The 13029-nt window shown below is 36.9% G+C and overlaps 1 protein-coding gene across 8 annotated transcripts in view; it reads left to right on the top strand.

Moving 5' to 3' along the window:
- MEIS1 (Meis homeobox 1) overlaps positions 1–13029 on the top strand; it is a 265720-nt gene that overhangs the window by 105723 nt on the left and 146968 nt on the right. For all 8 annotated transcript variants that reach the window (XR_010115681.1, XR_008650622.2, XM_063617909.1 and 5 more), the window contains one exon: positions 7025–7101. Coding sequence is in view for 6 of the 8 variants with exons in the window: in XM_063617909.1 (XP_063473979.1) it covers positions 7025–7101 (77 nt within the window). In the remaining 2 variants the exon portion in view is untranslated. The remainder of the gene's footprint in view (positions 1–7024; positions 7102–13029) is intronic.

The raw sequence follows: 13029 nt of genomic DNA, 5'->3' as shown, positions 1-13029 counted from the left end.
TGCAGTTTCTTAATATAAGTATCTGTCTTCTTTATTTAGTTTTTTCATTTTCTATTTAACTGATATTTAGAAGAAATTAAAAGATCAGATAAGTGAGGCAGGCAGGGCATTTTAGTATTGGCCTCTTATCATTGGCTATAAAACAATGTTTTTACTACTGTGTATTATAGATATAGTCTCATTAGTACAAAAAACAAAGATTTTTATGAAACATTATCCAACGTTCTGCTTTTCCTTCCACACATATGTCATTTTCATGTGCTAAGGTTACGTTTATAGATTCCTACCTGACACCTCCACTGGCAACTTCTTTTGACTGCTGTTGGATATACAGAAATCAGAGAGATTGTCTGCAGTATGACTCGACTGGGCCCCAGAAAAAACAAACACTGAACAAAACATGGAGCTCATTTAGTCTGAGCAACTAGGCAATCTAGGAGTGTTGGTGGAGAATTAAGAAAGCTGGTGGAAATCCTATGACTCTACTGATGATGCTCCAAACATTTCTGGCTTCTTAGCCAGTCCCAGCACCACCCTTCTTTTGATTCCAGCATGCGAGGGGATGCAGGACTCAACTACTATGCATTCAGGCTATGTTCTGCAACTGCGCGGTGCACTGCTTTTGTAATGCAAATAGGAGGCACAAAGTGTCTCTTTGATAATGTGCAGTCAGAAGACAAAAAAGCATTCACTGAAACAGTAAAACTAATTCATAAAGCTGAAAGACAATAGGGAAGCATTATGGATTTTTTTAAAGGAAAAAAGTATCCTAGATCAATGTAATTGTCACAGTGTAAGCTATTCACAGTCAATGCAGAAGGGGAAAATGGCTGCAAGTTTATTTAAAGTGGGAGAAGTTTTTATAGGCAAAAAACTATTACGTTAAACAAATATAAATATATTTGGTTAACAAGTTTCTGCTTAGTCTCTTAGAGGTCAAATATATAGCTGATTATTTTCATTTAGATCCACAGTATTCCCTTAGTGACAAAATCTCAGTAGAAGTTTTAAAAGAGCACAGAGATCTAATAGTTAAAAACCATATGGTAGATTTTTTTTTTTTTCTTTAAAGGGAGTATCTCTCCATCACATACCAGAGTTTAGTTCAAGGTCAACTTATATTAATGCATTAAACTTAGCTGTGGAGGAGGCAAAGGGCTGGAGGAAAAAGGATAAAAGAAGTTCCGAAATTGTTCTTCCAACGTATTCAGCCAAGCAACAGAACATTGCCTTGATAAGGCTTATATTGGACAGTTGCCATAATTCCTCCTGTTAGATCAGCTCCTCCAGTGCCTATTCCCATACCTTTTAAAGTATAGCATGTAACATTTTGCTTGAAAATTGCTTCTACCTCTATTGCTTTGTTATAGCCATTTTGCAGTTTCGGTATAGAGGCAGTTCTGTGTCACAAGAAATTACTAATCTGAGGCTTGAGAAGGGGCAGTGTAGCCTTCCATTATCTCACCAGCAAGCTCTGTACAGGATTATTTTCAAATTTTCTGCTGCCATTACAATGTGCTATTAGAGTGGCCAAGGTGGTGAGGGAGGGGATGTTATTGAAACTTGGTTACCAGGGTAGATAAGATAAACTTCATCGCTCTCTTGGCATCCACATTTGTAGCCAAGAGTGGAAATTTTGATGAAAGAAGTACATTTGGTCAAAGATATTGTTAAGATGTAAAGCTGGATATTTTCTAACTGCATTCTACAGAGCCTGTCTCTTCCCCATTGATGCTCATCTGAAATAGCCTGCTTGATTGTTTCAATAAACACACTTTCTCTCAATGTATTGTAAACTTGTAAATACCAGATAACCAACTTAAAACCCCCCTCCCATCCCAGTCTCAAGAAATAACACTGGAATTGTGCAGACATAACTTTCTTGAGAAAGTCACCATTTTCTGTCACTTTCTATTCTTTGCGGCTGGTAAAATGACAGCTCAGACTTAACTTTTACATAAGCTATTTTTAGATTTTTCTCAGACATCCTTTAACTATTTCTTTTATACAGGATCCTACCCTAAGGATCATTTTATTCTTTGATGGGGTCATTAAGCAATCACTCTATAGTCGTTCATTATTGGAAGTCACTGCAAGATCCAGAAATACATGAAGAGTGGCAAGCGGTTTATATTTCAGGTAGAGATTTATACTAGAAAGGAGAAGTCAAGGTGTTGACTATTGAAATAAGGATGATCAGGAAGGGGAACATCACGCTCCGGGGACTGTTGTGGGGTGGGGGGAGGGGGGAGGGACAGCATTAGGAGATACACCTAATGCTAAATGACGAGTTAATGGGTGCAGGAAATCAACATGGCACATGGATACATATGTAACAAACCTGCACATTGTGCACATGTACCCTAAAACCCTAAAGTATAATAAAAAAAAAAAAAAGAAAAAAAAAAAAGAAATAAGGATGATCATTTCATGAGTTATTCCCTTTAGCTGGGGTTCCACTGCCCACAAGCCACTTAGTTTCCCTTTGGGGCCAGCATCTCTTCTCTCTGTAGCCAAACCAGCCTAATACACATGTGCAGGTTTAATGCTGGAAGGGAGGGGCCAGCTTTACCCGTACATAATCACTGTTTTATGGCTTTCACTCATTCCTGAGGTGTTAATGCAGATCAAATGGGAAACACTCGAGAAAGAACCCTTGCAGCTACTGCATTCCCTAGCTCTCCCCTCTCAATCGTTAATTCTTATTGTAAGATCTAAAGGTAATTTTGTTTGCTCTCTTAATGTGTTGCAGTTCTCCCAGTGGCCCTTGCATATCCTTTCTCAAATTCCCATCTTGATCAATTGTTTGCAAATAATTAAGCTTTTAAGAGATAATAGCATGAGGCTAATGTACACAACAAAGGCGAGGTCTCCCTCACTGTCTATGGGACTGTGGTCAAATTTGCTTTGATATCCCGAAGTGATTAGGTTGATTGGTATATCTGGGAAGTGCCATCCATCTTTCCTTCACAAGAGCCTACTGATCTTTCTTAAACTGTGTCCTTGAGATGCAGTAACAGCAAAGGTGTTACAAAGGTGTTGCAAAGGAGGATGGCAAAGAGTGACATAGGCCTTTAGTTGCAAAGGTTTGGAATGAATTTCCCATTTTCTCCCTAAAAATGGCACTTCTCGGAGATTACTCTTTATCTCTTTTGCAAAATGACGTCTGCCTTTGCCCGTTGCATGGCCTCACTAGCCCTGTAGGCAGAAGGCAACAGGGCTTTGAATGTGTTTTTCAGCAGCTGTGTCTGTGGCATGCTGGGTTTTTGTCAAGTCATTTTTTTTTAAGTCTACAAAAGAATAACTCGTACTGTCCACAAAAAGCTTATTTAGTAAAGATGCATAGGATTTAAGATATTGAAACCTATTGGGTTTCAGTTTAAAAGCCTACTTCTTTGTGAATTTTTGGCTGGCTAAGGATTAGCTACATGAAGTCACGGCTTTCATGTGAGTCTAGCAATTATAGACTTTTTTCAGGGAATTGAAAGTTTGTGGGACACTAAGGCCAAGAACGATGAGAAAAAGAAATACATTCAGTTGACCTACCATAGACAAGGGTTTAGGAATGTTATTGATACCTTTTTCTCCACTTAACAATGGCCAGCTTATTGTGACATTTAATTTGTCCAGGCTCATTCATTTGTATTAAAAAAAAAAAAAAAATATATATATATATATATATATATATATATATATATATATATATCCCGAACAACTGAAAATTTCTTAATGGAGAGAGTGCTGAGCCTCCATAGCTTGAGGCTGCCTAGCAATTATGCTGCATGAAATTAGACACAGTTTGTTCCAATTACTTAAAATCAGATCACATGAAAAGTGACAGAGGAAATAAAGGGTAGAACTTTCTAATTTTATGATATTTAAATTATGAAATTGAAACTACATGATGTGAAGAAACAACCGAAATTTGCACTGAAATTTTGAGAGCCATATTACTACCCTTTGAAGCTCTAGTAATCCAGGTAGTGGTAATAATTCAAAAAGAATTTTTCTGACACCACTTGCATAAATAAAATGTGAATTCCATTTGCTTTGTAAGAATGTTTGTAAAACTTGCTCACAAACAGGCATGCAAAAGTACTCTTGAAAATACAGAAAAATAAATTACTGTGACAATTTTCAATTTTCAAAGTAACTAAAGATAAATGGCATAAATAATAATTTTTATCCAGTTCTGGTCATAATATTAAGACATAACTAATAAGACAGGGCAAAAGGTTTTGCCATCTGACTATACTAAAGAAGGACTGTTGACATATTTATTAATTCTATTAGAAATCACTGCAAGTGATTTCTGTAAGACCTGGACAACTGTCAGCAAATAATTTTACAGGAAATGTTATAGATTGGAAGTTGCTTGTGTACTTCAGTGTACAACTTTATATGGCACATAGTGCCAGTGGTGGGATGCTAATATTTGCATATTTCAAAATTGAGCTTGTCTTCTAGCACTGCAATACTGTAAGAACTGCTAGCCTAGGTAATCTTTAACCTCAATGGATCTTAGAACTCTGGATGACAAAATTGAGGATAAGAAAAGTTGTCTGTTGTTCAAAGTCCCATAGTTAATGAGTGGCAGCATCATTTATACAATCTAATAGAGTCACCTATATTATGTACAATTCTTCAACTAGTATAGACATGGAACTACTGTATATCAAGCTATAATTCAGCATTCTATCCATGGGATAAGAAATTCATTTGGTTTATATTGTGTGCCAAACCTTTATACAGTGGGAGTTATGTTTTGACCCTTAGGGTAATGGATTGCTTTGAGCTCAGTAGCCAGTCATGAGACTCTGGCTGCAATGGCTGGCATTCTGTTGAGTAGCACCCATGTCACTTATGATCTTAGCCTATTATAAGGTTTATATACTTTTCTTTGAAGAAAGTGGGTCGACATCACTTTTGTGAATGAAGCAAAGAAAGTAGTGTCATGGATCTTAAATTGGATTGTTTCTGCTTTATTATACATTTTGATGTTGCATCTGAGTGGAGAGTGTCTGTCACGGCATGGTACAGCCATTCCTTTGTTCCACAAATATTTAGGGATTTTCTGTTATGTCCCAGTCGGGGCTTTGAGGGTAGACAGAAAGCAAGGCAAGGGGTTTAGTAGCATTGGTAGGTGAGTGGGAAAAGACACACCAACAAGGAAATAAATAATTAAAACAGGTGCTTCAGAGAGTGATGGTTGCTATTAGGGAAATAAGAAAAAGATGAATGTGAGCGTGATAAGGCGGGGTGCTGGGAGGTGGGGAGGGTAAAGCTGAACATTTGAGCTAAGAGCTAAAAGTGACATTGGAGTAAGAATCTGAGTGATGGGAAAAGCTGGTGGTGTTAGGAAAACAGAAAGAAGGATGGTGTGGCTGGGTATAGGGGTAGGAAGCGGGTGAGAAGAAGGTGTCAAAATCTGAGAGGTGAGCAGGGCTGGATGGTGGCAGGCCTTGCAGGCCATGGTAACCAGTCTGAAGGTTATTTCACAGGGGACATGAATGGGGATTATGAAAGGCATCTGCTACATCCTTTGGTCGTGGTGAGGCTTAGGCACTGGAAGGGAAGCAGGAAATATCACTGACTTATGTCTGCCTCTGGCCATCTCTTCTCCTGGCCAGTTTCCTCACCTGTAAAACAGAAGGGATGATAGATTCCATTTATGTCACTCAAAGGGATATAATGGGGATTAATTACCATCCTGTCTGTAATATACTTGGAGCTCTTTAGAGAAAGGCACTATATTCCATGAAAGCAAAGCCTTATTCTAATTGTGTATTTATTGATTAAGTGACAATCATAGACAATGCTTATGGGAAAAATTGTGATCTCTCTGCTGTTTACAAACAAATCCCCTGTGTATAGATATAGAGCATATTTAAACTTACATATAAGAGTACTGGAGTGGTCATTAACAAGCCTGTTTAGCATCTAATCAGACATTATTAATTAAATTAAAAGCTATGTTAATTAGCATTCAATAGCCCAGAATTTAGTTTCCATGGCACAGATAGTTAAATTAAGGGTTGGGGGTGCACTTTTCCATTCATAATAGAATAGAGGGTTGACTCTCAGAAGAATTTTATCTTGGGATAATTTATTGAGATGCAGTGTTTCAAGCAAGCTAATGTCTCTATAGATGGAAACCATATCCTCAGCTCCTCCCCTAAGCTTTAGAAATATGTATTTCAAATTTAGATGTATTTGATTAGTGAACAGAAAGCATTTGTGCCAAAACTAATTTCAGTAGAATTCCAAACGTTCTTACAGGAAGGTATGAATTTCACTTTATTATCTAATCCTGTAATACTTTTATCTACTCTGACTCTTGAGGAACATAGCTGGGCTTGTTCTTAGCATGCAAAATATGCTGGTCTTTGACCTTATATTGGCCTGTGTTCAGAATCTCAGCATGTGTTGACATTCAGATTTGGAAACCAACATTGGTGAATTTTGGTTTTTTTGCTGAAGACTGAAAATGAATTGTGTGTGTGTGTGTGTGTGTGTGTGTGTGTGTGTTTAATAGCACCCACTTTAGATTTGATATTTGCATCTGGCAATATGGTGTTTTAGAGGGAGAACATCACTATGGGAACCTCAGCTGAGATTGTTGGTCCAAATGGGTCAGCTTTAGAAATCTATGGTTCAATGAATATATTAAGTTAGGGCAGTATACTTTTAGATGGTAACAAATGGCTTGTCCTTATTTTAATCCTATAAAATACAGTGAAGATCATACTAAACTTTCTGTGTTTGCAACAAATAAAGCTGTTAAAGGATAAACTCAGTATCAAGGTTCTGCAAGTATCCTAAGTAGCTATTTATACACTTCACTAATCTTTGTAATTGGCTTGTCTTTTACTGCCATTAATTAGATGATGTAGTATTCCATTAATAAGAGTGACACACCTCAGCATTTTTACCTTTAATTATAGACTTCATGAGACACTTAGGCTATTGACAAAATGGCCTAAATATTGCCTGATGCACGCATATCTTTTTTATTCTCTTTCAGCACCCTTACCCTTCTGAAGAACAGAAAAAGCAGTTGGCACAAGACACGGGACTCACCATCCTTCAAGTGAACAATTGGTAAGTAATTTGGCTTTGTGTTTACACACAATCTGTTTCCCCCTCTGGCAACCTGCACCTCATGTTTTGCATTAAGAAGACACACCCTGGCCGGGCGCGGTGGCTCAAGCCTGTAATCCCAGCACTTTGGGAGGCCGAGGCGGGCGGATCACGAGGTCAGGAGATCGAGACCATCCTGGCTAACACAGTGAAACCCCATCTCTACTGAAAATACAAAAAATTAGCCGGACGTGTTGGCAGGCGCCTGTAGTCCCAGCTACTCGGGAGGCTGAGGCAGGAGAATGGCATGAACCCGGGAGGCGGAGCTTGCAGTGAGCCGAGATCGCGCCATTGCACTCCCGCCTGGGAGACAGAGCAAGACTCCGTCTCAAAAAAAAAAAAAAAAAAAAAGAAGACACACCCAGTTGCCACTGCTCTCCCTGGTGGCTTGTTGATTCAAAAGTGAAAAGAAACTATTGACTGATTTGTGAGAACATTTGCTAGTATGGGAAATAAAACATTGTATTGTCTTCTACCTCCTTTATAAGTTGACAATTTTATGCATAGTATAAGTATGTGTGTAATTCACATTCACGATGGCTCTGTCAATGTATCTCTCTCTATGGCTTCTTTTCCCCCCTTCAGGGTAATCGATAGAGTAGTATCATCCTATTTTCTACAAAACAAGAAAATCCACCATCACATATCAGTCAGGTTTAAATTCATTGAATAACTAAATTCAGTTAGATTTTGTTAGGGCTATGCATTCAAGGATAGTCTCTCCTTTGCTCTTATCTCCCGAATACTGAAAGGAAGAAATTATTTATGTTTCTCTTTGAGGCTATTCCAAACCTGAGGCATTTCAGGGCTGTGCAATACTGTTTCTAAATAAAGTGTAAATTCCTGATTTGGGGCGAAGCTGAGATTATGTACCAAGTGCCAGCCAACAATATTCTGACTCAATGTACAGCAGTGTGGCAATGAGGCTTTGAGAAAGTATGATTTATTACCCTTTGTGAATGTGCTGAAAGCCAGGTTTCATATAATCACCCAGGGCTAGTGTCATATTTGAAGGGTATGGAAATCCAATATCCTCTAAAAGTAAGTGTATCTAATTAATTGTCCTAATGTTTTTAGATTAGTGTTTATGATGGGGAAACCTTATCCTCTTTGAAGTAAAATCCAGAAAAGGCCCAAAGCCTGGGCTGGGGAAGGGGAGAACTAGGAATGCCAGTTTGCAGACAGAAGTATTTCTTTCTATTCAATAAGTGTCAAAGATTAATATTACAGAATCTCTGATTACATGGCGTAATCCATTTTGGTGAATAAATTTGTTCTTGATGTCTATTGCACCTACATTAACAGACCCTTCTCTGTTAGAGAGCCTGGGAGCCTTTGGGAGAGATTTCAGATATATTAAACCCCATTACAGAAAATGTAATTTCTGTCAATATAATCCCATGTATTCTTCAATTTAGTATTTTAGAGATAACAAGCTACTTACAATATATTTGCCTTTGGAGGATTAATTTACAAAGTGCACTATCTGCAAGACACAGACAGACTCACATAAGAATTGCTTGTAAGGGTTATCAATTTCTATGACCTTACTGCAGCCTTGAGAGATCAATTTTTGCAGCCCTTTTCATCAGTGGATGGTAAACCAAGCAAAGGCATACTACATCTAAATGTGTTACTAGGAGTTGTGTGGCTGCTGAGGTTTTTTTTTGCCTATTTCTACCTGCTACTGTATCTTAATTTTCAAGGCTGTTAATACTACATATTGGAACTTTCAAATGGTCCTGGATGATATTATAGGGGAGACCATCAATTTTGCGTGCACATCTAAATTCATATGTCTGTATTTTAAAACTTAAAGCTGATGTTGAGACAGTTTGAATACAATGGAGGCTGCACAAATGTCCGCATTTCCCTGGGAAGTGTTCCTGTTTGCGGGCAAAGGAGTGGCAGGACAAGCTCTCTAGTTAAGAAACGAAAAGTGCTATCATTCAGGGGATCTATCCTGTTAGCCATCTCTCTTCCTCTGCAGGGTTGCTAGCAAACTCCACTCATAAACACAGTTACCAGAGAACAAATCCCAATACAAGTTGCTTACTATGGGTGGACGGCCTTATTATGGGATATTTCCTGTGAATGCAGGAAGAGGAAGGCATTCTTGTGACTTCAAGCAATATATATATACACACAGTTTTCTAAGTTCTATGCACAATCTCTGCCGGAGAGCAATCTTCCTAATCAGTCCATGATCACAATTCGACTTTCTCAGTTTTGTAACCAGAAGGGAGAGAAAGGATGTTTAAAAAGTTTTAATTCACACTCTAAAATAATTTTAAAGTATATGCAGACTTTACCCCAAACTTCACACTGGTATTCAATTCTGCACAGGTAAATAACTTAAAAATAGCTTTTCTTAGTTATTTGGGACAGAAACAGAATTCTGTGCTTAACTGCCACTTTGTGCAGTGTGTGGGTTCTCTCTACTTGTATATATATGGAGTTAGAAGTGGCTTTTGCTTGCACCTCATTGCTTTGCATTTGGCAATTGTTTCAACATTTAACAACGTTGTTTGCTGTAGAAAATGTCCCTCAAGTAACTAAAAGTTGTAAGAGAGATTGTTTTTCTTCAGTTTGACAAATAATGACAATATCATGTTTGATTTGAATTCTTAATGGTTTATTAATTTTTATGGAAACCTCTTCCTGTTTTGTTTTGTTTTGTTTTGTTTTGTTACTGAGTCCTGCTCTGTTGTCTGGGCTGGAATGCAGTGGTGTGAACATGGCTCACTGCAACCTCCAGCTCCTAGCTCAAGTAATCCTCCTGACTCAGCCTCCCCAGTAGTTGGGAATACAGGCATATGCCACCATGCCCAGTTAATTTTTTTTTTCTTTTGTAGAGGCAGGGGTTTTGCTATGTTGCTCAGGCTGGTCTCTAACTCCAGGGCTCAAGAGATCCACCCACTTCAGCCTCCCAAAGTGCTGGGATTACAGGCGTGAGCTACTGCACCCAGCTTATAAACATTTTTTATAAAAAATGTTTTTTATCTTATCTATACTGAGCATTGGTACAAGTTATTTCCTACTAAAAATAATAATTTTGAAAATGTCATCATTAGTATTTCTGTGTTTCCCTTTCATTTATTTATCCACAACTTTTAAACATCTGTGTCTTCCTTCTTGGATTTCTAAAACTTGTTAATACACATGTACATTTTTGTATGAACTATGAGTCACTGTTGAAATGCAATTCAATAAATCGCTGAAGGGCAGGTTGAGTGTAGATCAGTCGTAATTATTAGCAGCAACATAATGTATCAAAATATATAATATGTAAGTGAAAAATATAAACTCATGTCTAGTTGTTAGAGTGTCATAGAAACCCTGGCTGATGCAGTTTTAAGTTAGGCTTTGACTGAAAAATAGAGAAGAAGTTTGCTACATTTTAATGGTTCTTTCACTTCATCACTGAACTAATTTTACATTTCTCGAATTGACATAGTGATATATACTACCTGCCTCAGGTGGCTAAGGCTAAAGTGCTTGGGATTTGAGGGGAGAAAGGCAAAAGAGAGAACTTAAAAGTAAAACAGTAAGACTGATTTGATTAAGAGAAAATCTGGAAAAAAGAAAGTCTCGTTATAACTCTCATTTTGGTCCAATTGTCAGAATAAAAATGGAGAGAAAAAATCTTAAAACAGTTGGCATCGGTACTGACAACATGTGGGCTCTAGGATGGAATGTGAAATTTATTAGATACGACATTGTAGGCCAAGTCCATGCCAATAATTTTTTTGAGAATTGAGGCAATTATGTAAATAATTTGAGTAAAATATTTTTACATAAATTATCTAAGTATTTGATGTAACTGCATATTTTTTAAAAATCAACCTCCATAACTAGTCATCTAAATATTTCAATCTAGTATGTTATGGTTGACTTAGATTTAAAAGTGTAATCATTTTTGAAACATAATATGCATCATAGATTTATGTATTCTTCCTTCTTTTGTCCCTTGCTCCCAATTATAATTTTATCCAAAAATGATAAATAATAGCATCAGAGGCTTTTGTCTTTTTGCTTTTTTATTGTTGTTGTAGTTGTAATAAATACTTATATCAGCAGTGCAAACATTATCAATATGCTAAATGTCTTAGTAATTTAAGTAGAAACATCTTAAATTTTGAGATTAGATGGTTGTTTAGACCTTTAAGTATTTAAGTAGAACTTTACAGAAGACACACACACACACACAATCAATACTTGGTTGTTTTTCCTCCTGAATAGACCAACTTAATTTTTTTATATTGAAAATGTGAGTGTAGAGTGGTCAGATAAAAATTCCCTTATACATGATCACACCAGTGTTGCAGACCTGGGAATTCCCTGTGATGAAAACTTATCTCTTGTGATTGTGTTGTACTTACTGGATGCCTCAGTCGCCTCCTGCCTCAGCAGAGTTTTGGCCTAGGGTGTATTGAATACATTTTACAGTTTCTTTGTTTACTACTCCTCATCCAAACACTTTCCTATTAAGGTCTGATATTAAATGATTATCCCTTTATGCTCTGAGAAGGCAAGATGGGTTTTAGGTGCAAAATATATAGTGTACATGAAATACAGTATTTATATAGAGAGAAAAATTATTCTCCATCAAGAGAGTATATAAAATTCCAAGTTGCATCCTAGCAGTCAAGATGACACTGTTCAGAACTATGGTACTCTACATTTCTTAGATTTAGTGCTCATACCGGATTTTCCTAGTTATTTCATTTATTGCTTTCAAAGCTGCAAAGCATTCAGACATCACTTCCCATTTATTACGAGTGGGAAAAAAGTATGTTATCCTTGGAGATTTATGCAACTGGCAGGGAAAAATGTAAACTTATTTTTTAAAAATAAGATCTCCTTTATTATAATAAACAGATTCCACTGTTAAAGGTCAAGTTTCTTTCTGAGTTATGGTAATAATGTAGCAAATACTTTTACAAATAATCAAAGATTCTATAAACATAGGTACCTGTTTAGATGTAAATGTTAAAACATTCACAAATTATCCTTTCAACTTCTGTGATCTAAAAATCAATAGGGGTCATAGGGTTTCATAGAATTGTTCTGCTTTTTCTTCCAACATAATTTAATAATACATTTTACAGATGTTGTTTGAATATTAGACACAGATTGTTTTGTCAATAAAGCTAAACAGAGGCATGACACAAAAGCAAGGAAAACAGATGTAAAAAAAGAAAAAAACAGTGCACGATTCAAGAAGCTCTGGGTCACTTGTTTGCTATTCAACTACGAAATTAAAGTGTGGGCTGTATGGTGATTTTTCCTTGCCTAGGAATCACCTAGGGATGGAACAGCTTCACACATAGAAAGTAATTGTATTAAGCAGGTGGTTTAACTTTTTCCCTTGAGAATTGAAGTGTAACCTACATTTAAAGTAGACTTCCTAATTGATCAGTGGAATAACAGGTGCAGTGTATTAAAAAGAAAAAGGAGAAAGATATTTGGGAGAACTCCCCAGAATATTTCGGAATGGGTTGTTGTTCTTCAAGCCTTGGTTAATTGCTATGCTTTTCACCTGGAATGTCAATTCTGATAATACTACCTTTACAGACGCTTACTCTGGGCTTAGATTATAGCAATCAGTAATACTCACTAGATAAAATACTGTCTAGTTGCTCATAATAAAATATTGAAATCAGTCAAAAAATGTTTAGCTTGCATATTGCCTGAGACAGAGCTGGCGGGGCGCCAGACAGGCAGGGTATTATTAGGAAAGCTGAGCAAATAGCTCGCAGGGAAAAAAGCTGTGAATTTAGAAACCTTCAGGTATTGTCATGTCAGAGAGTCTTAAGAGTTCAACAGAGACACTGCTTTTTTTTTTCCTGCAGATTTAAAAAATGTCCAACAAACAATCTTCTTTGA

This window comes from Symphalangus syndactylus, chromosome 14, assembly GCF_028878055.3.
Source record: "Symphalangus syndactylus isolate Jambi chromosome 14, NHGRI_mSymSyn1-v2.1_pri, whole genome shotgun sequence".
In the NCBI taxonomy this organism is placed as follows: domain Eukaryota; kingdom Metazoa; phylum Chordata; class Mammalia; order Primates; family Hylobatidae; genus Symphalangus; species Symphalangus syndactylus.
This window is presented reverse-complemented; position numbering and strand designations above follow the sequence as displayed.